The sequence below is a fragment of the Prinia subflava genome, chromosome 3, assembly GCF_021018805.1.
Source record: "Prinia subflava isolate CZ2003 ecotype Zambia chromosome 3, Cam_Psub_1.2, whole genome shotgun sequence".
Lineage (NCBI taxonomy): Eukaryota > Metazoa > Chordata > Aves > Passeriformes > Cisticolidae > Prinia > Prinia subflava.
In genome coordinates, this window is record NC_086249.1 from 101,454,414 (window position 1) to 101,479,143 (window position 24,730).

Consider the following 24,730-nt stretch of genomic DNA (forward strand, 5'->3'; position numbering starts at 1 on the left):
TATTTCATAATATTCAAGGATTGAGGCTAAAATTCATGCACCAAACACAGATCTGGGACTGCCTTTTTCTCTAACCAGTTCAGCTGCTGCCTGACATAAACCAGTACTTTACAAGGGAAGTTGATTGCTGTTTAAGATGATGGAGATGTCTGGATTCCCCTGGATAACTAAAGGGAAAGGTGGTGTGGACATACCAGGGGAGGTTTAATGTGCTTGCAGCCAGTCCTTGGATCCTCTTGCCAGACTGGTCCAAAATAATCCCATTCCTCCATGCTAAATTCACAGTTCCTTCTTGCTTTGGTATCCACAGTCATCATTTCAGGCTTTTTGTGTCTTTTTGTGACTCCTTCTTGTAGGCTTCTTTCCTTTCTTCTCTGTCACAATTTTTCAAGGTCCACTTCTGTGTCAGGAGATTGGCAAGACAGATTTCCGTGGGAAACATTTTAATGTGGGCAAAACAGAGCAGAAAAGTTGTGGAATTTTGTTCCGGATAATTTGAATTTAATGTACAGATTACCAGATGGCCAGAGTAGCTCTCTCTCTTACTAAATAAAAATGGTTTTGAGTTAAAAGAAGCACAGTAAGTCAGATTTTTAAAAGCCTAAGTAATAGTTTTAAAATACTTGGAGTATTGAAATATTTTATAACATCAGTTTGTACAATCCTCAGTTTCATCTCAAAACCTTTAGATTTTTATTCATGGAACTGGCTACTGTAGAGAATACAGTTGAGCAGTCTGTTTTAACTGGAAAAAATTTTTTGACCACTGCATCTAAGGGTTTTATTTCATCATTTGGTTAACATTTGGTTGGTTTGGTTTGATATCAATATGGTTTTATTTCTAGCATTTATATGACTGTTTTCTTAGGGAAGAAAGGCTTCTGAAATAGGTACATGGTATCAGTAAATGTCAGATAAATTTATTGCTTCAAAATGTGTATCTCATGGGATTTACAGCTTAATTTTTATAAGGGGCTATGATACAGCTCCTACAAAAGGAAAATAAGTTGTTTGGACTTTTTTTTTCTTGTATAGATGTAGTTTGTAGGTGCTATACAAGTGCTTCTCTTTAGATAACGAACAAAAGCAACAATGTAGATGTTGAAAATGATGAATGTTAGTCCTGTTCAGTGCTGCTGCTATTAACCTCATCAGTGTCTTTCCTTCTTGATAAGTCAGATAGATTTGGTCTGTCAACACAAATCAGTGTTTTCATTGGAAAAGTAATAAATAATCACAGAATGTCGAGGTGGGAGGTCCAGGAAGGGAGCTCTGGAGATCATCTCATCCATCCTCCCAGCTCCCAGCAGGGCCACCTAGAGCAGCTTGCTCAGAGCCATGTCCAGCCGGGCTTTGAATATTTCCAAGGATGGAAAGACTCCACAATCTGCCTGGACAAAGCTCTTCATGCTGGGTCACCCCTAACATAAAAAAATCTTTATTTTCTGTGTACCAGTGCATGGGGTTATTCTTCCCCTGCTGCAGGACTTGGCATTTCCCTGTGCTGAATTCCTGTTGGCCCATTTCTCCTGCCTGTTGGTGTCGCCCTGAGTGGTCACACAGCCATCTGGTGTATCAGCTTGTCCTTCAGCTCTGTACCAGAGCTGGCTTTTTTGGTGCTGCTGGTTTCAGCATCTATAGCTCAAGCCCAGGAGCTGTTCTGGTGATGGATTGTGTTAAAAATGCAGTTGGTGCAGCAGGCTGTGAGTCTGTCATGTTGCGGTTCAGGCATTTTTGACTCTTCAGGAGTTTAAGTCTTGGTCCATCTTATGTTTCAGTTGATCAGCAGGTGTGTTACTGTTGGTTTTTATCTTCAATCAGTGAGCTTGGATCATTTTAGATCAGAGCCAGGCTAGATTAAGGCAAAATGTGAGGCCAGCCACTAGAAAGCTTGGCAGTGATTGCAGTGTTGTGCAAATTACACGGTGTTTTCCTGGGTGTCTTCATCACTGGCAATGCAGAATGGCACAGAGTGTGGAGGGCTGGGTTGTAGAAGTTCAGATAACACTTCCTAGCAGTGACTTGTGGCAAAAATTTTTCACTGCAGGCTACAGTGGTGTTGGAAATGCAGCAAATTCAGCTCCCCCTGCAATAGCAAGTGGCCTGTGGCAGAGGAGGATGGTTGAACCCAGAGCAATAATAACTTAAACTGCTGCAGCTAAATCTGTCAGTGTTCATCTCTGGTGCGTGTGCTAGCAGGGAGCCTGTCAGGTAGTCATTAGCTTTGCAAATTCACATTTAGTGCTTGCTGCTCGCAGCCTTCTCTGTGTAAAATATCTCCAAGTCCTCAGATTTTCTTGGTAGACTTTGGAGAGATTTGCCTGCTTTCTTAAAGAAAATTTGTTTGAAATCCAAACAAGCTGAGAAATTGAAATGACCACTTAGAGCACTGTAATTTCTGTAGCTGTCCTTTACAATTGTCACTGTGTTTGAAAATGTTACCTAAGTTGCCTTTTAAGTTCACAGAATTCCCTTTAATCATAAGCATATGGTTATTGAATGTTTTGAGCTATACTCCACATTTTTCCATCCTGAACTGTGTTTGCAGTTCTTTTAGTTGAAATATTATCTGTATTTTTCTCTGTTAGAATTCTTGTTGGAATTTTTATCACCTCAATATATTTTACTCCAAAACATTTTATTTAGGATGTATGTTTGCTATATTTTATCTAGCAAATATGGTGGGTTTGAGCATTACTCTTTTTGATATTAAAAAATAGTATAAAAGCATGTTTATATCATTCTACAAAAAAACTTGCATCTGTTACTGTGATTGAGAGCTCATAGTTCCTAATGTTGTGGGATTTGATGACTAATACTGATCCATGATATAGCAGTCTGTCACTATCTGTTACCAAGATAAATTTCATGAAAGAGAGAAAAAATCTTTAGGGAGCCTGTTTTGTCATCTTTGAAATATTAACTCTTATTGTAATGTTCATTTCCAAGTGACATTGCTATACATTCTACGTTGATAAAAATTAACAGCTTAACAGCTTTTTTTGGGGAGGACCATGTATGTGTTCTTTCTAGTAGAGGTATGAAAATACCTTCAGAGTATGGAGTTAGCATGAGTGCATTGCAAATAGGCATAATATAAACTGTTAAAAACTTTAGATTTTTCTTGAAGTTTATCTGATCTACCTGCAAAATTGGAATGTAGCTTTCTTGAGAGAGTAATGGGAAGTGTTTCACTCTAGTGAAATGTTGCATTTGGATGTGTTTAGTGTGCTGTTGTAGGAGATATCTGCAGTTAGTGTTGGGTAGCAAAACATTTACCATTTTAGCTACAAAGCCTGTAAACCAGCAAGTCCTTGTGGTTGTATTCTTTGATGGGGGTATAGCATTCCTAGTGATACTTAATTTCCAAGATACAGCAAGGCTCATAAAGGTGTTTCACTTGGCTGCTTACAGGCAGTACCAGGCTCACATAATCGTAATTTTTCCAGGGAGGTAAACTAATACTTAGTCTCCTGTAGTTTGCAGACAGCTCAAAAGGTGTTAGATGTGCTTTTTTTTTTTTCCTTTCTTTCATACGGAGAAGAGATTGAGAGCTCCCTCTTCAGCCTGTCTGCATCTTCATTCAGCAAGGCAGAGGACTTAGAAGCTGGATGATAAGGAAAGGTGGGCAGTGGGAAAAGTGGAGGAGAGACATGGGTTTTGTATTTTTTTTAAGCAACTCTGAAGTCAAGAAATGCATCACTCTGGACCACTTTTACAGGTTTAGGGACACGATTTCCTCTAGGCAAACAATGCTTTCTGGAAACTGCATATGTCTGCTAATAATAACAGGAGATTCTGAGAAATAGAGTAAGTCACCTGTGCTAGAGCTGGTTACCTGTTATTTCATACTAATAAAAATTATAACTGTATATAAACACTGTATAGTCTATTAATTGGGGGGAATGGGGTCCCCACCATTCTAATTTGTCTGACAGTTTATATTTATAAAATTAAAGACAGGGGTTTCCCAGTCTTTTACTGAGTAGCTGATTAGCCTTTGGTTTTTTTTAAGATGTGCATGACAACTCTGGAGCAGAATTTTGGGCAGAATGTCCTTGTGACATTTGTTATGTGCATGACTGACATTAAGAAAAATGTCTAGAAGGGAGAATTTTAAAAGGTAATCTGCTGAAAGGCCTGATAATTTGCCAAAACCCCACAATTTACACATGGCAAAATGGAAGATGTATACATGCTAATATAGAAGCTATTAAGGACTTCAGTAGTGCATGTTGACCTTTATTTTAGCACAGTGTAAGGTAATGCAAAAACAAAGAATTGAAAGTACTTTCTGATTATATATGGGTGCTGTCTCTGCAAGTGATATCTTGAGATTCAAATATGAAATTGTGATCAAAAGCATTGATTTTCAGAATTACTGTAAAAATTGCAGAAAAGCTACTCACAGTAGAAAATGTGAAAATAATTGTTTCCTTAAAGAAAAAACAAACAACAACAAAGAAACCCTAAAACACAACAGATAAAAAGACCAGACAAGACCCCTGACACCTGTGTTGAATAAGCTTAATGCACAGGGAGAGGGGAGTTGTCCTGTAGAATTAGTTTTTATATATTGGAGCTACACTGTATTGGGCCTTAAATGTATTCATGTGTGTCAGTGGTTACATGCATACCCTTATTTATTTTATTTTATTTAAAATAAAAGGCATTCTGGCTTCATCTCTAATATGGATAATTATATTCTGTTACCTTCTGGCATATTCTTCTTGCTATCTGACAATAGTCATTTGATACAATCTGTTGCCCTGTTGTCTTGCTGGTATTCTCCAGGCAAAAATAGACATTTTGACAGGTAGGAACAGGTGGATGTAACTTGGATTTTTTTATAGCTGGAGCACTAGATTAATCATTTTTATTTTCTTCCTCACGATTCTGCATTTGGCTCTGTTTACTATATGCTTATTTCAAAACCAGGGTGTTTATATTCTTTTTAAGTCGCATTGAAGTCCTCAGATGTCTATTTGTTAATTTTTTTTTTTTCTTCAGAAGTTTTCAGATTTAAAAAAAGTCTTGTCTAAGATTTTTTTGCATCTCTCAGACCCACCAGGTTTATTTGTGCTTAGAGCACAAAAGACCTGGAATTAGTAGCAGTTTGGGATTAAGTAATGCACAAGAGGTGATTCACAAGGTAACTACAATTGACCTAGTGCAGGAAAGTGAACTGCAGGATAATGAAGTTCCTCATCTCACAGGAGGGATTTTATCAGGAAGCAACAGGATAATGTTGCTCACCACCAAAAAGTGACCTATTAATGTTCCAAGGGTTTTGTGTGTTGCTTAACAACAAAGGAGGATCAGAAGTATGGAAATTTGGTGGGGTTTAAAGTGAAAGCAGTTTTTTAGAACAGGCATTCAGAAGTCTTGCATTACAATAAAATAAAATGAGAATTAGTTGGACAAAAATAAATGCTGGGAGACTGTAATTTTGTATTACATAAACAAGTGTTGTCTTAATAAAAGCTGCTCAAGTGAAGCCATTAGGTGAAAGGAGATGCTTTGTATCATAAAATGCAAAACACATGCCAAAGAGAAAACTCACTTTGATTCTTTTTTTATTACGTGTGAATAGGTTGTCTGCTGTGTAGAAACAGACTTGGTAAAGGCTTTGTTTTGCAAAAGACTAAAGTGAGCACTTCAGTAGGGCAAGATAATTGCAGAGGCTGAAAAGTTTCTTTATATCCATCTTCCTTGGTGCGAATGTTGAGGAAATATTTAACAGAGCCCCATTCTGTTGGTGGGGTGAAATGAGGTTGTTGAGGAGGCTGAGAAGGGGTCAGACATAGGGTGCTGGCACAGCAATTGATATTGTACAAGGAGCTTCCCTTGAAGGGCCAGACAATGTCGCTGAAAGCCACAAGGAATTAAGAAATGCAGGAGCTGAGCTATTGACTCAGATATGCAAATCTCATTAAGATGCTGTTCTGGAGAACAGTAGGGTGGCAAATGTGCTCATCTTGTTAAACTGCTGCTGGAGTGTAGGGATGAAAAGGAATTGAGGAGGAAGTGTAAGTGTGATTTGGTTAGTCTTCCCTACCAATAAAACTGGTTGCAACAGTAAATTTTAAGGTGGTTATAAACCAGCTAAATTATGTTTGGTAAACCGGTTACATAGTAAAGTAAAATTCTTCAAGCCTCTGAGCAAATTAACAGATAAAAGAGTGCACTGTTAGATTAATTATCCTTCCTGAGACTCCTAGAGAAAATCTCCTGTTAAGGTCATTTAAAAAAAACCCAACAGAACACACAGCAACAACAGAACAATGAAAAACCAACACAACCCTAGTAGTTTTTGAGCATAAGTGAAAACCATGTAATTAAAATAAGAAAATATGCTAAGAATAACTGCTCTGAATTCATTATTAGAAAAGCCAGTTGTTAATAGAGGGGAAAAAAGAAGCATGTGCTTCTTGGTCTGGCTGTATAGCAGGTTGCCTTAAAAGATGCTGTTACCAAAAGCTCTTTTCTGTGCTTCTAGAAATGTAAGTATCTTTTCCCTGTGAGCAATCTTTCTGAAAGGAGAATTAATGAAACATTATCACAAGACTTGAGATTTAACACTCGAGGTGTTTATTTCTACTGAAGTGAAACCAGCTGATTCCTCGCTCAGTGTTTCAACTCGTGCATCTAATTAACATCCCAGAGTAGGGATAAAAACCCAGAATCCATCTCAGTTAAGAGTCTACCAGTTGTCCTGTCTAAAACTGATATGAGGTCAAGTCCTTCGTTTTTAAGCAGTGTAGAGAAGTTCCTGAGTTGACTTGAATTGTTTCTCATACAAGAAGTAAGAAATACTTTGGTTATTTTTTTTCCCTCAGTATTTATTAAAGTTTGTTCACAGCCTTGAAAGAACAGGCAAAGGGATAAAACAAACCTTAGAGGTAAGAGGTCCTCAGACAGTTCTGAAGAGCTCAGCTGGGTACCTGGGCAACTTAGTGTCAGCTGGAAATTGTCCTTGTCATTTTTATGGGGATAACAGGAAAAGACTAATTTGACAACTCTGAAGCATTTCTGAACTTGAAAGCTTTACTAGTTTGGCATGATTAGGGAAGGCAAATGAGAGGCATAGATTCGACTTAATGTGTATTAAGGGGTTAATAAGGCCTTTTTGTAGTTCTCTTTGCTTGGTGTTCAAAGAGGGAAAGTTTAGAGCAATCCATTGAGAAAAGTGACAGGAGATAGAAATATAGGACAGCAAACAGAGGATTTTTCCATGGAGAAGGTGGTAAGACATTGGAATGGGCTGCCCAGGGAGGTGGTGGAGTCTCCATCCCTGGAGGTGTTCAAGGGACAGCTGGAAGGTGGCATGTGGTGCCATGGTCAAGTTCAAAAAGTGGTGTTTGGTCACAGGTTGGACTCCATCATCTCAGGGGTCTTTTCCAGCCTTAATGATTTGTTGATTCTTTGAAGGTGGTCTGGGCTAAACAGTCTGGAAAAGGGTCTTTTAAATGGCCAGCATTTACACAAGGGCAGTAAATCCATTTCCTGAGGAGTGGGAAGGGCAGAGGCTGAAGTGGGCAGACTTCTCCTTGCTCTCTGTTGGAGCCTGGGGCAGAAGAAATTTGTTCTGTCCTTTCTGAAGTTGCTGCTCCCTAAGCCTGGTCTGGGAAGTCCGTGAATCACTAGTTTGAGAATAGTCAAATCACTCCATGGTCCACAGGAAAAGAGCCTAAATCTATTTGAGGGGAAGCACTTTGTGGAGGAAGGACCTGAATTAAATTAGTGTTTTGTTCATACAAAAAACAAATCAATTCTTGTTTTATTGGGAGTTTTATTTACAAACAAAGAGCTTTTTTGGCTTCAAGACAGAATTGCTCAGTTCCTCTAAAGGCGCCTTACTTTCTAGCAAGTGAACTGCACCATAACAAAAGTTTTAAGAATAAAATTTGAAATATTGTGATTTCACAAGCTGAACACTGCTTAGAATAAGAGATTCCATTTTGTTCAAAAGGCAAATACTGTACTCTGCAGATGGGAAGCAGAAGTATCTGGGAGTAAAAAAAAAAAACCATGGGAAAATTTACCATTCAGAGGGAAAATCAAGAGTATGAAAAAGTTTGGTGCCACTTGTTATAATGCTTTTCTGACGTAAGTCATTAATGTGATTCTGTTTGTCTTACAGCCTCACAGCAAGGTGATTTGCAAATGAAATAGAGAGGAAAGATGTAAAAGTCATTAAGAAAAAAAAAAGGAACATTGCTTCTTACATAACATGTAATTAACCTATGAAATTCACTGCCAACCTGTACTATTGAGGTCAAAACCAGAACAGAATTCAAAAATAATTAGAAATACATTTGCATAATGAGAAAATCCGCAGTTCTATTGTAGGATTTTCTGTAGTTTCATGAAAGATCTCTGGGAGTATTGCCAGCTAGTACCTGGTTGTGAAAAGCTGGGGTAGAGAATTGCATGATAAACAGGTTGTATAATTATCTGGCATTACTTGCATTTAAGCATAATGTAAGCTTGACTTGACTTCTTTATATTCCCTTTGAGAGCTGCTCTATCCCCTGGCTACAGAAGGAGCTTGGGGAGGGAAAGCTCCGGGAGCCAAGCTGGGTGTTGTGTGTAACCACCTCCTTCCCAGGCTGCTGGGGACTGACAGACGTTTTTCTGTGGTTTTGTAATAACTCAGAGTAGGAAAACATCTGATTGTATCTGCTGGTTGTGAAGGGTGGGTGTTTCTGATCTGAACCAGGGCTGCACCAAGTGAGTGCTCTGCAGCCCCGTGCTTCAACCTTGTGCAGGCACGTTCCAAAAATGTCTTGCTCCTTCCTCTTTGTAGATTAATTAGTTCTGATAGAATTCAGATAGAGTATCAAATAAATCCACAGTTCCATGTGTTCATTTTAAATGTGATTTTTATTGGGGGAGGAAAGGGTATTAATTTTGTTCTTCTGAGTAAGTATAATCTCTTGAGCAGTAAAACCTTGTTAATTCTCATACAGCTAATCCTCAAATAATAATTCACTTAGACTGACTTCACAACAAAAATAACTGCTTAAGCACAAATGCTTGTAAGTTACTCTGTTTCAATCTTAAATTGTACCTAAAATCCAAATGTATAGATAACTGGAAGTTGTTTAGGAACTTTTCATTATCACCAGAAAGTCATAATCTCCCAAGTAGAAACAAAAGGGGCAAATACTTTAAAAAGTATTGAAGCTAGGAGTTCTAGAAAACACAGAAATTATGTTTGGAAGAGGAAGACCTGTAGACAAAAACAAAAATGAAAAATCAAAAAAAATAATGTCTTCCCAGATGTATTAGCATGGTCAGTAAGGCGAGAGGGTTCAGTAAATATTTTTCTGTGCTTGGGAAAATGGCAGATAAAATGCTCACATCATGGAATGTAGTCTCTTTTCAAGGAGAAGGTTAAACAGCAGTTATACTTAAATTTAGCATTTTTAAGTTGAAGGCCCAGATAGTGTACATCTGTGAACTCTGAAAGAGTGAGCCAGAGAACTGTTTATAGTTCATATAGATTTTTTTTAATAGTTCTTGGAAAACAGGAAAAGTTCCAGAGGACTTGAAGAGCACACTTCCTGAGAAATAGACATAATTCTCTCAGTCTGACATAAGGGTTGAGTGAAATACTAAAAATATTGAGGTGATCAATTTAATAAATGTAAAGAATGATAATTATTGATAATGATTCTTGGTTCTGGGAAAACAAGTTTTATCCTGTTAACTTTAATACCTTTTGAGGTAGAGAGTTTTTTTTAAAATAGAGTTAAAATTGGTATAGTAACGCTGGCAGCTTTAAAAACCTGCATGATACTTTCTTTTTGGTCAGGTGGGATGATGCAGAATCAATCCTGTACTGAAAAAGTGTCTGGCAACTGCCTGCTAATTGTTCGGTGGGTGGCTGTGGAAACTGTGTCACAGTTCTGGTCAGCTCTGTGTTTATGTACAGCCAGAGGAGAAGTTCTTATCTAAGACTGAAGGCTGCAAACTGTCTCTTAAAAGCTGTGGGAGTGCATACTAGAAACCAGTAAAATATAATTAAAAGGGTATTCTAATGAATGTGGTGATTGCTTCTTCAAGAGATCGCATGACTACATGAAATAATCCCAAGCAACCAGTGTCAGGACAAGAGGACATGGTCTTAAGCTGCACCAGGGGAGGTTTAGGTTGGACATCTGGAGGAGTTTCTTCACAGAAAGGGTGATTAGACCTTGGGTCTAATCCTGGGCTAGACCTGGGCTGCCCAGGGAGGTGGTGGAGTCACCATCCCTGGAGGTGCTTAAGGAAAGGCAGGACGTGGCGCTCAGGGACACGGTCTGGGTGACACCGTGGTGATGGGTCATGGATTGGACTTGGTGATCCCAGAGATCCTTTCCCACCTAATGGATCCAGTGATCGGTCATGGATTGGACTCGGTGATCCCAGAGATCATTTCCAACCTAATGGATCAGGGTGATTGGTCATGGATTGGACTCAGTGATCCCAGAGATCTTTTCCACCCTAATGGATCTGGTGATTGGTCATGGATTGGACTCGGTGATCCCAGAGATCTTTTCCACCCTAATGGATCTGGTGATTGGTCATGGATTGGACTCGGTGATCCCAGAGAGCCTTTCCAACCTAATGGATCCAGGGTGATTGGTCATGGATTGGACTCGGTGATCCCAGAGAGCCTTTCCAACCTAATGGATCTGGTGATTGGTCATGGATTGGACTCGGTGATCCCAGAGATCTTTTCCACCCTAATGGATGGAGTGATCTCTGTGAAGTTAAGGCAGCAGTTTCATCCTTAGGTTGATGTTGTCCTAAGCACGGCAGTTTGCGTTTGGTCCTCAGGGTGAAGCACTTCCATGGGTTGTTGCTTTCAGCCCTGGAGCAGTTTGCTGTGGCCTGGACGCTGCTGCTGGGGCTCAGGACAGGCTGCAGGCAGTGTGCACCTCTGCCCTTGCCCCTCCAAGCTGACAGCTGCTCCTGCCTTCTCCTCCCACTCTGGGAATGAGGGGTGTTGTCCCTGCACAGTCCACACCACCTCACTTTCCTCTGGAAGTCAATTTAAATGTCCTTCTCTTCATTCCTTCATCACAGATGACTGGGTATCCAGTTTCTTTTTGGGGGATAAAGCAAGCTTGTTTGGTTGCATGTGTTGCCCCTTTCAGCCACTATGAATTCCTCTCACAAAAACTGCATTCTTCAAACTGAGATATGGGGGATTTTCAGCACAGTTGCTCTGGTCAAAAAGGGTCTTTCCTTGCACTGGCTGTAGTTCTGTATTTCCAGAAGTGGAGAGGCTAGCAGTGGATATCAAACCGTGGTATCAAGTATTTTTAGTATTTCTGTAGTGTTTTTTAGAATTTCTGTTGCTCTGTTTGGCACACTAACAATTACAGAATTATTCTTTAATAGCTCTCTTGCCTTGTTATTAATAGTAAGATACTCTGATTCATAGTTAGAAAAAAAATGATAGGGAAAAAATTATGATAGAGTGAAGCTGGTCTGTTAAAGACAACTTGAAATAATTCTGCCCATCTGTTTCCTGTGCCACTTAAATTATGAATGTTTTGCTATCTCAGCTTTGCTTTTCTTTGTCCATTTTCCTCTTAAAATTTCCACAGTGAGTTTTAGTAGCTTAATAGAAAATTATAGTATGGAATTAGTAATACCACCTTCAAGTGCTGGATTTATAAGATATTTATGTTCATCTGATCTTTTCTTTCATGCTGTTCCTTTCCCTTTATCCTTTGCCTTTTCAGCCCTGTAGTTTCTCCTCTCTCCGTTGTCACCCTTCTCTGAACCCCCCATGTGCTCTGGCTTTACTGAGCTTTCACTGTGATTACCTTGCTGTGACTGCAGCAGCTCAAGTCCTGTTAGTTCTGAACAATGTCCCTTTTTCTTCACTTTTTTCTCATTTTCCTTGACTTAGAAATTTCCTGAGAACTGTTTATCATTGCAAACTGAATTTTGTCAAAGTTGTCTTATTTTTAATACTACACATTTGTTTTTCTTGGTTTTATTTTTCTGATTGGTAATGCAGAGGTTACAGTAATGTCTGGTACCTGCTGTTTAGATTCTAGTTTCACTTTGCATAGATGCTCTGAATCTCAGCTTCATGCAGCTGTGGACAATAAATTTTTGTGTGGTGATATCAGATTTTATATTGCCATGTTATTTTAGAGTTCTTTTTTTGTTTGCTTTTGTTGGCTTTTTTTTGTGTGTATGTGGGACAATGAAGCCTTTGCAATAACTACATCAGACATTAAATGCTGGCCAGTGTTGTTTTTTGCCAAGTTGGATGATGACTAATGAAAGCTTCTGCATCACTTTCACTTTCTTGGAAGTGGAGTTCTGCCATTGGACTCACCTAGCACAAGGAATGTTTTAGAAACAAGTTTTTATCGCTGGAAGTTTCATCTGATAAAAAGCTGTGTTTTCTGCTGAAGACTGTAGTTATAAAAAAAAATTAGTAACCAGTGAATTTTATGAAGATATATGACTAAATTATGCATTAGAAACATCCTGTGTTGTGGGATGTAACAACAGTGAATCAAAGGAGGTTGGAAGAAGGATTTGAATAGTGTTTAGTGGGAAGAATTTTGAAGTAGTTCAGTAATTTTAACAAGAATTTAAGAGAGGGTTTTGTCAGTACATTCCTAATGCTGGTGACTGGGTATTGACTACAGGCTAAACTCAGAATGGAGACTTTTCAGATCATCCATTATAGGAAAAGTTACACATCCAGTGGGCCCTGCACACCTGGAAATCTCCAGGGAGAGGCTCTCCCTGGAGCCACACACAGGGGCACTGACATCAGCTCACTGGGGGCAGGACCTCTCCCTTGTTGCTCCAAAAAATGGATTATGCAGCAGTGGCTCCTTCTGCTTCAAATGTATAAGGCAGGTAGGGGTAGGTGTGCTTCAGTTCAGTGTCTGTAGTGTAGCTGTAGTTTGTTCTTGTGACTCAGCAGTTTTTTGGTTGAGATATTGCCATTTTCTGACTTCTGCTCTGCTGCCTCAGCTCCTGTGGAATGATCATCCACCTGCTAAGGTTCTTCTCCATTTGCAGTTGAAACCTTTTCCTGTTAAATTTTATCAAATGTGTCATGCTTGCTTTTATTTAAAATGGCTGCACTTTTAACTAATAGTGGTGATGTTGCAGATTCAGCAGGCAAAGTGGGAATAAGTTTGAATAATATCAAATTATACACGGAAAATTCTTGATTAAAACATACGAGCTTTATTTGCATCTTAAATTATGGTTTCTCCTTACACAACATTATTTTGCATAAGAGATTACACTGATAACGCATTTATTTTATTTGTCAAGTATTGACAGAGACAGCTCTTGTTTCCTTTTAGGAATCTGGGTAAAAATGGCTTATCTAACAGTAGTATTCTATTGGATAAATGCCCACCTCCACGACCACCGCCTCCACCGTACCCTCCCTTGCCAAAGGACAAGCTGAATCCACCTACACCTAGTATTTATGTAAGTAAATCTAGTGGCAGAAGCACAGTGCTGCCTGTCTTTTGTAATTGTTTGGATATCTGAATTACATAATGTAATTATTTTAAAGATGCACTGCTCATCACTGACTTCTAATTACGGTGCTCTCCAAACTGGTATATAAGCAGGAGAAATGCTAACCTTAAAAAACTTTTGAGATGTGGTTTGACTGTTAAAGGACCTGTAAATTAAGAATCTCAGTAAAGAAAGGAAAAATACTTCAGATTTTTTTATTTTTAATACTCAAAATGTTGGTAGAATAAGCAAAGCAGTTCATTATATACAATGCACCGTATTGCAAAAATATATGTAAATTTTTTTGCAACTGACAGCTTATGTATCAATAAGCAGATAATGAAACTAAACTCCCATAACAATGTGCTTCAAAACATTGTGAAGAAAAATGAATAAAAGTTGAGGTGATGTTAGGAACAAAATGTCACCAGGAAAAGGCAGAGTAGTATTTTCTTATGCAAAAATTACAACTCTTGTTCTGACAATAAAGTTTCATAATAGCTTCATTGAGCTAACTTCCTCAGTAATAGAAGAATAAATTACAGGATATCCACTTCCCTAATAGCAGAAAAATAAATTGCAGTATGTCCATACAGGCAGTGTGAAAAGCTCAAGCTGCCTTTGGTCACCTCAATTTGGAGACCAGAAGAGGCTGGCACGAGGGTCTGAGTGTGCTGAACCTGGGCTAGGCTGGATGCAATAGTGCTTCCAGATGTTTGCCAGCTGTTGCACCTGAACTCATCTGCTTCATAAATGTCCATCCCAGCTTTGTTGAGTCCTCACAAAGCTGGAAAGTCACCACCCTGCCACAGACTGTGCAGCTGTGCCGCTGTTTGGGAACTCTCTGTTGTGTTTTGTTTATTGCTAGAAATGCCTTCAGCATTCTAAAGGTTTCATAGCAATTAAAAAAAAATCAGGAGGGAGGCTATAACATAAAATTGAGGTTATAGGTGCAGAGAAGCATAAGCAAATCAACCTTTCTGGTTAACATGAGATATACCATGAGAGTAGTCTTTTAATTATAGTGTTTCTTGTATACATTATCTGTAAAAAAGCACTTTTTTTACTTCTGGAAAGACACTGTATTGCTCTTCAGAGAATTCTGTATATTTAGGGAATGTACAAAGCTACTGTCAGATAAAGAAATGAAGTTCAGGAAACCTGAGTTGCAAAGCTGAAGCAACTTGGGAATAATTCATGCCAAGAAACAAATTACAGTAACAAATTAATTTCAGGAGTGAACCCGGCATTTGCCATAGAAAGAATTGTGTGGTGTAACTGTTCATTCCCCACAGTGGAGGGAAATGCAGAAAATTCCTGTTTTCTTTCTGTTACTTCTCTTTTGTTTTACTATTCTTTCTTGTTTTACAAATAAGGAATCTAGATTGATCTGACATCTAATATTCCATTATAATTTTGCAGTTGGAAAATAAACGAGATGCTTTCTTTCCACCTTTACATCAATTTTGTACAAATCCAAACAACCCTGTTACTGTAATACGTGGCCTTGCTGGAGCGCTTAAATTAGGTAAATTTACCTTTTTTTTTTTTTAACTTTGGGGAACAATTAATGTTTTTTAAAGAGAAGTCTCTCAGTTCTTAGAAGTGGATATTTTATTTCTATCATACTGTTTTACCTGTATATTCCAAGTCATTAGGGTAATTTGTCATTTCTCAGTTTGCTGCTGTTTCTAATCTTGGTCATGTCAAAAAAAACCCCACCACAAATACAGCAGATTTTATTGAGCACAGAGAGAGGCTGAGCTATGGATATGGAAGTTTACAGCCAGATATTTTCCTATAAAAAACTGGATGCATGTTTTAGTGTTTACATCTAATGATCTCTAGTTTGACTGTGTGCAATATTTTGAAGTCTCTAGATAGATAAACTATCACTGCTGGTAGGAAACATGTTTTATGATGGAAGTACATTCATAAAGCTCTGATCTGAAAAATACCTTCTTGGTAATAGATTTGAACATTGTTTGCAGATTTGTTTACCCAAGGCATGTAAAATGTTTTTTGTAATACAGTCTATAGCTGCCAGGATTTTTCTAATTTTCTACTGGATGTCTGGAGAAAAGGGTTTTGGGTGTCAGTAATTAATGTTCAGATGGGCAGTGTCATGAGGACTAAGGGGTAAAAATGATTTTAGAGTTAATATTTTGATAACTTCAGGCATTTTCCTGATTTTTTTAAAATTCTATTTTAACCTTCATTTATTCATTTTATTGCTGTTAATTAGATCTAGGACTCTTCTCTACTAAGACATTGGTAGAAGCGAATAATGAACACATAGTAGAAGTAAGGACACAACTACTGCAGCCAGCAGATGAAAACTGGGACCCCACTGGAACAAAGAAAATCTGGCGGTGTGAAAGCAGTAGATCTCACACAACAATTGCTAAATATGCACAGTACCAGGCCTCCTCATTCCAGGAGTCTTTAAGGGTAAGTTAATTGCTGCTATTCGAGTTATAATTCAGAGACTGCATACTGACTCTGGAGCCAATTAATAATGGCTGTTGGAAAAAAGCAGAAAGTGCTGAAGAAAAAGAGACATTTCCATTAGCATGAAGAGCACAGGTAAATTTTCAAAAACTATTTGGAGTAGAAGGTCAAACAGTGTATTGTTCTTCCCAAATGCTTAGTGTAAATTTCAGTTTAATAATGTAAAACTCATGGTCATTACATACTTTAAGAGTTCATTAGTTTAAACTTTTGTATTATCATGTCAAAATACATATTAAAATATTTGGAACTCGAGGGGTTTTTTATAGTTTGAATTGCTTCTAATTTCACACGTTTTGGAATCAGATTTCTTCGTTCTTCCTACTATCCTGAATTAATTCAGATGTGGCTTATTAAAAGTTTACACTAATACTAGTCTTTTGTTGGGTTCCAAACTTAACAGTTCATATTTAGTTTAGAAGTTTTTAGGCTTATATGACAGAGTGAAGTATTAGAAATAATATTTCCCCTTCCTGCCTTGGCAGAGGGGTTGGACTCCAGGATCTCCAGAGGTGCCTTCCAACCCTAACTATTCTCTTACTCTGGGATTCTGTGAAATGTGATTTTATTGGTATTTTTAACATTTTTTACTGAAGTTCTGAGCACAGTTCTTGAAACTGGCCCTGGAGTTTGGAGGCTTGTGTTACCTGGTATTACAAAAAGATTGGGCTACGCTAGAGCTAAGACAAGATGATCATTGTGACCAGTTGCTTGTTAGAAAATAGGAAAAAGGTCAGTGTGAGGAATTGACTATTGCAGTGTTCACTGCCTTTACACAGAAACAGGAATGATTTCAATAAGAAGGGAAGGAGAAATTCTGAATTTAAATTTTGTGCGTTAGAGGAAAAGATTAGAAGCAAGAAATCAATTGCTAGCTGAAGAGAACAGAAGGGAATCTAGCCATAAAGCTTTGAGCTGGTACAGGATAAAGAAAATAAACAAGAATAACATGGGAAGTGGGGGGCACGGAAATCTTTTAGAACTTGGGAATTTTCTTTCTCTGCAGTGGTAATAAACTTCAGTAGGATATTGGCTGAAGTTTTCTGGTGGCTGAAGGTTTCTGGTGCCCCTTGAGGAGTGGCACCAATGTTGTATTCCTGTATGTCATTCCAGAGGGGCTGGAGAACATAATAAATATTTCTCTGTCTATCTGTCTCTATCTATATATCTTTGTTTAAAATTGTACATAATTTCGCACATACCACTGAAAGCCTCAGCTTTGGATTTACACCACAATGTGTCCCATAGGGTGTTCTGGTTTTTTTTCTCCCTCACGGTTACAAACTGATGGTAAAAATGCAATACATAAAAGAGTTTTTAAGAGTGATGATTTTCATTTTTCCCCTGGAAATCAGAAAGACACTGTACATGTGTCCTTTGCCTAACACTGCTCTGACCTGTCCTTAGGTGACTTTCCAGTGTTTAAATGAAAGCTTTATTTCTTCTTTCTATAGCCACAGTTCTCTTGGCTTGCCCTAAGTGATCTTTTTTCTTTATTCCTGTAACAGCTATTGCATTGCTTTTCTAACATGTCTTGCAGCATTTGATAAATCCATCATCACTAGGTTCCTTTTTGTTTCTCTTTGTCCTTCATTCAAAGGATGAATAAGACTTTCTCAGGTACACAGGGCACTTTGAGATTTAACAACAATCCCATTCAAAGCCACGGATCTTTGGATAGAATCCAGACAGTTCCTTCTTCCTTTTTGTCTCTTTCTTTCTCCTTCCATGTCCTTATACTTGCCAAAATAGAAGTCTTTAGAATAGGGTTTTGAGCACGGTCTGCTAAAAAGATCAAATTGCATCATTTAATATTGGTTGGATTTTTTCCACTAGTCATGGTCTCAGCTACTGCTAGTGCTAAAATAGCATATGGCTATGAAAAATTCAAAAGATTTTATATAATGGATTTTATTAAATTACTTTTATAAATATTAGTCATCCTAGTTTCCTGTCAGAATACCTGCTTAACTTTGAAGGAAGTAGATGTTCTTATTTGAAAAAGTTAACAGAATTCTTTAGTACTGGATTCCAGGTCACCCTGGTAATGGAGCAAACCAATAAACTCATTTCCAACTTGAATGCAAGCCAGCAGAAATATTTACACTGCAGACATTTTCTGTTGGCCTGGCCTGAGTGTCATGGAATCTGCAGCCATGAAGATTTTTTTTCCAATGCATTTGGCTAACTTATTTTCTTCACAATGAAGAAATGTTGACAAAAATCTTAGGTCAATATCTTGAAATAAATGTACTTATATCTATGCCTATGTTATCACCTTATGCCTATATGTATTTTATCTGTTCTTTTATGTGTGTGTATGTATGTATATATAAAAACATTGCAAAATTGCATTTTATAGGAGGAAAATGAGAAGAAGAGTCACCACAAGGACCACTCAGATAATGAATCCACATCTTCTGATAAGTAAGTGTGGTATAACTCTATTAATTCTACAGTTGGTTATTTTTGCTATTTTACATCATTCCTTTTTCACATTTGCCTGATACATTTGTTACATTTGCAGCTCTGGGAGGAGGAGAAGAGGACCTTTTAAAACAATCAAGTTTGGGACCAACATTGACCTGTCAGATGACAAGAAGTAAGTTGATTACAATTTCTCCTGCTCACAGTGGGGTTCTAGATGATGATAATCCTTCTGGAAATCCAGTGTAGTATTCTCAGACATCAGTCAGTCTGTTGATAATTCCACTTGCACACCCCGTTTCCACAATTAAATGGTTACTTTTGGTCTTCAGACTGTTGTTGCAAGTCCTCCATATGCTAAAATATCTTTCCAAACTTCTCTTTCCAGGATTTTTGGTTTTCCAGAAATGAGTTTAAACAGCCATCAGAAACCTTTCTAGTCCTCCTTCTAATCCATTCCCTTTGTTTCATTGTGAGGCTTTAAATTGTTTGCTAACTACTTTGTTACTTCTGACAACACCAAGATTAAAAGGGCTTTTTTTTAGCTTTTTTTTTTCTTTTTGCCTTTTTTTTTGTTTGTTTGTCTGAATTTTTTGTTATTCATGGGTTTTTTCCTTTCATTCATACTGTCACCTGTTTCCACCTTTTCATAGCTCTTACTTCTTTATCCAGTAGGGTTCAAAATATATATCAGAGACCAGACCAGTGCTTACCTGTGGGTAAGCCATGATACCTTTCAAGAGCTTAAAAAAAAAAATTGAGTATTATTTAAGCTATATAACTTTCTGTGAGTAGATGAAGGTAGCATAGAAAATATTACAAATACTCTGAAAGGATGTTTTTATTGTCCAGTAATAATTACTTGGTTCAATCTTTGGTTAATAAATACTTCCATTAAAGATCCAGCATGTCTAGGCTGTCAGTCCCACCAGCTGCAGTACAGCAATTCTGGCCTACTTCAATTATAAGAAAAGAAGAAAAGTTTGTGGTGTTTGGGGAGTAAGGACCACTTAAGATGATGACATCTTTTGTGGCAGAGTCACTGGAACATCAATATGTGCATCTGTGGATGTGATTAGAGGTTGTTACAAAATTTTAGATATTGATGCCATTTTTCTCTGAAGGAAATTCCATCTGTCATGCAAACTAGTTGATAATTAACTATTACTCTGAACAAGCCATTGGGAGAGAGACTTCAAATGAAGCTAAGCTGAACTAACCTGAGGCTTATAAGGAATTGGATTTTGATATTTGGAATAGTTCTTGTAGGATCCTGGATTGATGCCAGATCTTCTGATCTGTAGTTTCAACTTTTGCTGCAAAGTTACGTTTCTCCTCAGCTAGCCTGTCAGATTTGTGATTGTATTAGGAAATATTTTAAAATTGAAAGAGTAACGCAGATACCTGTGCTAACAATTCTTTGAAAATGTTCATGTTTCCCAGACTCTTCTAAGAGTTTCAGGGATTCACAGTTTGTCAATTTGCTATTTTGCTGCAGGTGGAAGTTGCAACTCCATGAACTGACAAAACTTCCTGCTTTTGTACGTGTGGTATCAGCAGGAAATCTTCTAAGCCATGTTGGTCATACCATCCTGGGCATGAACACAGTGCAGCTCTACATGAAGGTTCCAGGAAGCAGAACACCAGGTGAGTGTAATCATCAAAATCACATGAAAAAAATCAGGTTCTACTGTGAGGTGCTGGATTTAACTGCACTGCAGATTTCCTATATCTTACAGCATGCCTAAATGTGATAAATATACATATTCAGTATTTTTAGAGTTCTTACTTAACTGAACCCTGCGTGTTCAAAGCACTTAGAGTGGAAATTTCTGGATTTCTGCAATGCTAGGGAATTGCCCTGCTGACCTCTTGCATACAATAGTGGATTCTTGAAGGAGAAAAAGAAAGTTTATTTTATCTATATGGACAGTATTTGTATTTTACATACCTTGGAAGTTTTTAGAGGCTTCCCAAGAGGGTCTGGTGCAATCCTAGAAGGAAGAGACTTCCACTTTTTTAGATTTTTACTGTCTGAGAATAGAACTCAAACCTCCATGATGAATTGTGCTGTGTTGGGGCCCTGGACTGGGACTTGAGGAATCTGGACTAAATTTAAAAAAAAGAAGGTTTTTTCTGAACTACATCTTCAGAAAATTCCATTAGGGATTTTGGCTCAGTTTTCCAGCTGTCTAAAGAGGGTAAAATACTGGGCATTTCTACATGAATCTTTCAGAAAGATTTTTGTACTCCTTGTCTGTTCAGTGCCTGAAGTCACAAAGTTTTGCACCTGACCAGAACTGTCAGGAGATAGCATGAAACACAAAATCTGAGCTTTTGAAGTATTTATTTTTACAGGAGGGAGGAACTGCTGAAATACTGGTCAGATCCCCAAGATTGGTAGTTCCAATTTTATTTTCCACAAACTAACAAGAGCAGAATTCTCATGTCACTGGTAGCTTAACTGTGTGAGGCACCTAAAAAGTGTATGTAAGTGTCATATAAAAAACATAAAAATACTTCAATTGTGGTGTAATTTTTTTAGTAGTTTTGTCTTTACATTTCGTGACATTGTTTTGATAGAAGGGCACACATAAAGTGTATTTACTTTTCTCTTGTATTTCAGGTCATCAAGAAAATAACAACTTTTGCTCAGTAAATATAAATATTGGTCCAGGTGACTGTGAATGGTTTGTTGTCCCTGAAAGCTATTGGGGTGTCATGAATGACTTCTGTGAAAAGTAAGCTGTTTTTCTCTTACTTTTATCAATTTTTTGTGCCTTTCTCAGACCTGAGAGGGGAAATTACTGAGGGTGTTCTAAGGGGACATTATTTTATGGGTTTTCCCTGTAGTCAGAAAAGTCTTTTAAAAGTAGGTCAAAATGCAAAATTCTAGAGTTCATACAAAATACCTCATTTGTACAGTTCACAGAAGCTTGGGTTGCCCTGACAAAAGCAAAAGCAGAATTCTCTTGTCAGAAGCAAATACAGAGTCACTGGTATTTTGACATGTTTTTTTGTTGCATTTAGAGTGAAAGCTTAATTTGCTCAGACCCCAGGAGGTGTCATGGCAGGCTTTGCTTAGACTTTGTATTTGTAACTCCCTGGAAATGCTGAGGTACCTTGAGCATTGAGGAACTACTCAGCCACCTCCAAGATTAGGATTTCTCTGCTGTGCCTTACATGGGGGGGGTTTTAAAAACAAACAGAACAATACTTGTTTTAAATGTACACACGAAAAAAGAGGGAGCATCAGTTGTGTCCCCTAATCATGCCAGTACTCAAACAGGAGCCTCTGAGGTTGATTGTATAGGAGAAGCTTTTTCTTACCCAGTTGAAACTGGATTAAGCCCTTGACTTCAGAACTTTTCCAGAGCTCTACAGATTCATCTGTGTCTCTGTATTTTCTGCCTGTCTACTGACAGCTGTTCTTATTTCACCCACCCTTACAAAGATAAGCCATCTCAAAAATGTAATTTCCACCAATGGAATTGCCATGTCCAGGCACAGCTGTCCCTTTTACTTGCATGTCACTGTCCTTCTGAGGCTGACAGAGAAACTGAGAGCTTGGTAACCTCACAAAATGCCTGCAGTGCCTCTACAGAGGCACTTGATTGTCTTGGAAAGCTGTGCATTGCAAATAATCCCTGATGATGCAGTATAAAAGCAGTATAATATTGGGATAAAGATGGGGGAGGAGTCATTTTACATGACCATAGGGAAGAGTTCATAGTTAGGAAATCCATATGGAGGTGTTTTTCTAGGCTGCTCAGGAGGATCAGCATTTCTTAGCTGAGAGCACTGACCCATGGATCACAGCTGAAATGTTGCCAAGAGGTTGCTTGATGTGTGGGTAAAGTGCACATGCACACACAGACAGTGTGGGTACATGTTCAGAACAGAAAACATCCTTGGGAGCTGCTGTGGTCTGTACAGATAGTCAGTGATGAAAAAAGCAGCGTTGACCACACTGGATCTGATCAAGGGTTGGTCTGCATCAGCATCAATAAAGTACTGGGAAACTTAAAGGAAAATAGAATTTAACTAGAAGCTATAAACTGACTTCAGATGGGCAGATGGCTGGGCAGGTGTTGTAATGTATTGCAGGATGTGAAATGTGGAATTATGATCAGGAATTTTATACATTACACTCTCCTTTTGGCTGCTCTTTGTGGGTCACTCATTAGCTGCAGAAAAATTTCGTGGTGATGGTCATTTTTTACAGATTGCACTGAAGTAACTGCCACTAACATGTCCAGTGCTAAATGCTGAAGACTTTATCTTTCCTCTTGTTTCAGGAACAATATGAATTTCCTAATGGGATCTTGGTGGCCAAACTTGGAAGATTTGTATGAAGCCAATGTCCCAGTTTATAGATTTATTCAAAGACCAGGGGATTTGGTGTGGATAAATGCTGGCACTGTTCACTGGGTTCAGGCTATTGGCTGGTGCAACAACATTGCGTGGAACGTTGGCCCTCTCACAGGTAGGTGTGACCTGTGTGGGGGTAATATTGCACTGCACAGGGCACAGAACCTGCCAGTTCTTACTAATTAGCCAGGCTTTACTAGATAAAAAAACCCAGTGTGCTGTGTTTTTAAAATATGATGTGTTGAAGCTTTAAATAATTTCATTTTAAGAGGAAGAGAAAGCAGCAAGAATGCAGTCTTGGTAGTCATGCTTTGAATGGGCCAGTAGAAGTAAAATGTGTATATTAATTCATGTACTGTCTTCTTAGGCCATTTCTTAATTCTCCCAAAATTGTTCTACCCAGCAAACTGCACTAGGGATTTCCTACAAATTTAAGAGCTAGTCCTCTAGTATTGTTGGGACAGTGGGTAACTAATAGCTTTGTGGTGAGAGCATCAGGAAATGCAAACAGTTAAATTTAGTTCATAAAGGAACATTAGGTTTCTCAGACCTGCTGCTCTAGAATTCTCCAGTTTTGAGCCATGGTCTTGAAGGATTTTTATCTGTGAGTGTGGAAGGAAATTCTGCATCTATAAGAAGAGTCTGTCAAGTGTTTGAAGAGAATGTACTTCCAAGAAAACTTCTGTTTTCTTAAGTAGTTTAAAATGTGTCTTTATATGGTGCAATAAAGAGTGTATCTCTAGGATTGTGTGATTGACTGATAGACCTCTCATGTTCAGTCACAGTAAGTTTTGTAAAACATTTTTAAAAGAAGGGTGGAGTGAGTAGGCTGCTTAATGAAAAAGTCTGACTCACTTCTTCTCTCAAGAAGGGATTATATACCACAGCAGTGTAGAATCATGATAAACTGTGAATAGAGTGAGATACAGACATTTCAAAACTGGATCTTTTTTAATCTGGAATATTTGAAAATTTACTAATTAACCATTTTTTAAATACTTCTCCATGTTCAGCAAAGAAATCAAGCACTTGTCAGTAACTTGGCTTCACAGGGATTTGTTGGTGCTGTGGTATTGTGTGTTCTTTCAGCATCATAAATACACTTTTTAAAAAAGACATTTTAAAGAATGGAAATGTACTTGGAATGAATGGCCTATTGTGAATGAAGCTGACCTGTAGAAGATATAAATTACTATTACAGACAGAGTGGTGTTGGTTGATAATTGTTCTTAAGCTGGCTGATTGCCTCTGTCCCTGTTTGTGCAGCCTGTCAGTACAAGCTGGCCGTGGAACGGTACGAGTGGAATAAGCTGCAGAGCGTGAAGTCCATAGTGCCCATGGTTCACCTCTCGTGGAATATGGCTCGCAATATCAAGGTCTCAGATCCAAAGCTTTTCGAAATGATAAAGTAAGTTTTGTTCATTTCAAGATTTACTCTGCCCTTTTCCCTTTCGCACATAGACCAGTGGTTGATTTATAAATGGTTCTTTGTGAGACTTTTCTGTTCCTGGGAACCAAATGAAAACTACTTTAAATTCTGTTTTCAAACACAACCTTTATAAGTATCCCTAATTTTATTATATTCTATGCAATTTTATTGTGGCATAGCTTTAGAATCATCTAAGTGACATTGTTGAGTTAAATGTGCCGTAGACTTAATTCAGGAATTTACAGAAAGTTGTCTTTGATCACAGCAGCTGTTCAGAGTATGCATCATCCAAAATAGGAAAATTAGGTCATCAACCCAAATATTAGAATTGGAATATATAGTCATTTTTACAGCAAATACTACATTTCCAAAACTTGGAGTTAGTGTTCTCATGCTGTCATTTGGAAATCCAGTATAAATCTTTTAAATAAAGGCAAGTAGGAACTTGAGAGCCTCCTTCCCTTTGCTCTTCTGAACAATGAATTG

The 24,730-nt window shown here is 38.0% G+C and overlaps 1 protein-coding gene across 16 annotated transcripts in view; it reads left to right on the forward strand.

The window, feature by feature from the left end:
- Positions 1-24,730, forward strand: part of KDM6A (lysine demethylase 6A) — a 149,282-nt gene that overhangs the window by 114,088 nt on the left and 10,464 nt on the right. For all 16 annotated transcript variants that reach the window (XR_010079755.1, XM_063393057.1, XM_063393058.1 and 13 more), the window contains 9 exons: positions 13,344-13,473; positions 14,929-15,034; positions 15,752-15,957; positions 18,380-18,444; positions 18,545-18,619; positions 19,943-20,091; positions 21,071-21,185; positions 22,743-22,930; positions 24,082-24,223. Coding sequence is in view for 15 of the 16 variants with exons in the window: in XM_063393057.1 (XP_063249127.1) it covers positions 13,344-13,473; positions 14,929-15,034; positions 15,752-15,957; positions 18,380-18,444; positions 18,545-18,619; positions 19,943-20,091; positions 21,071-21,185; positions 22,743-22,930; positions 24,082-24,223 (1,176 nt within the window). In the remaining variant the exon portion in view is untranslated. The remainder of the gene's footprint in view (positions 1-13,343; positions 13,474-14,928; positions 15,035-15,751; positions 15,958-18,379; positions 18,445-18,544; positions 18,620-19,942; positions 20,092-21,070; positions 21,186-22,742; positions 22,931-24,081; positions 24,224-24,730) is intronic.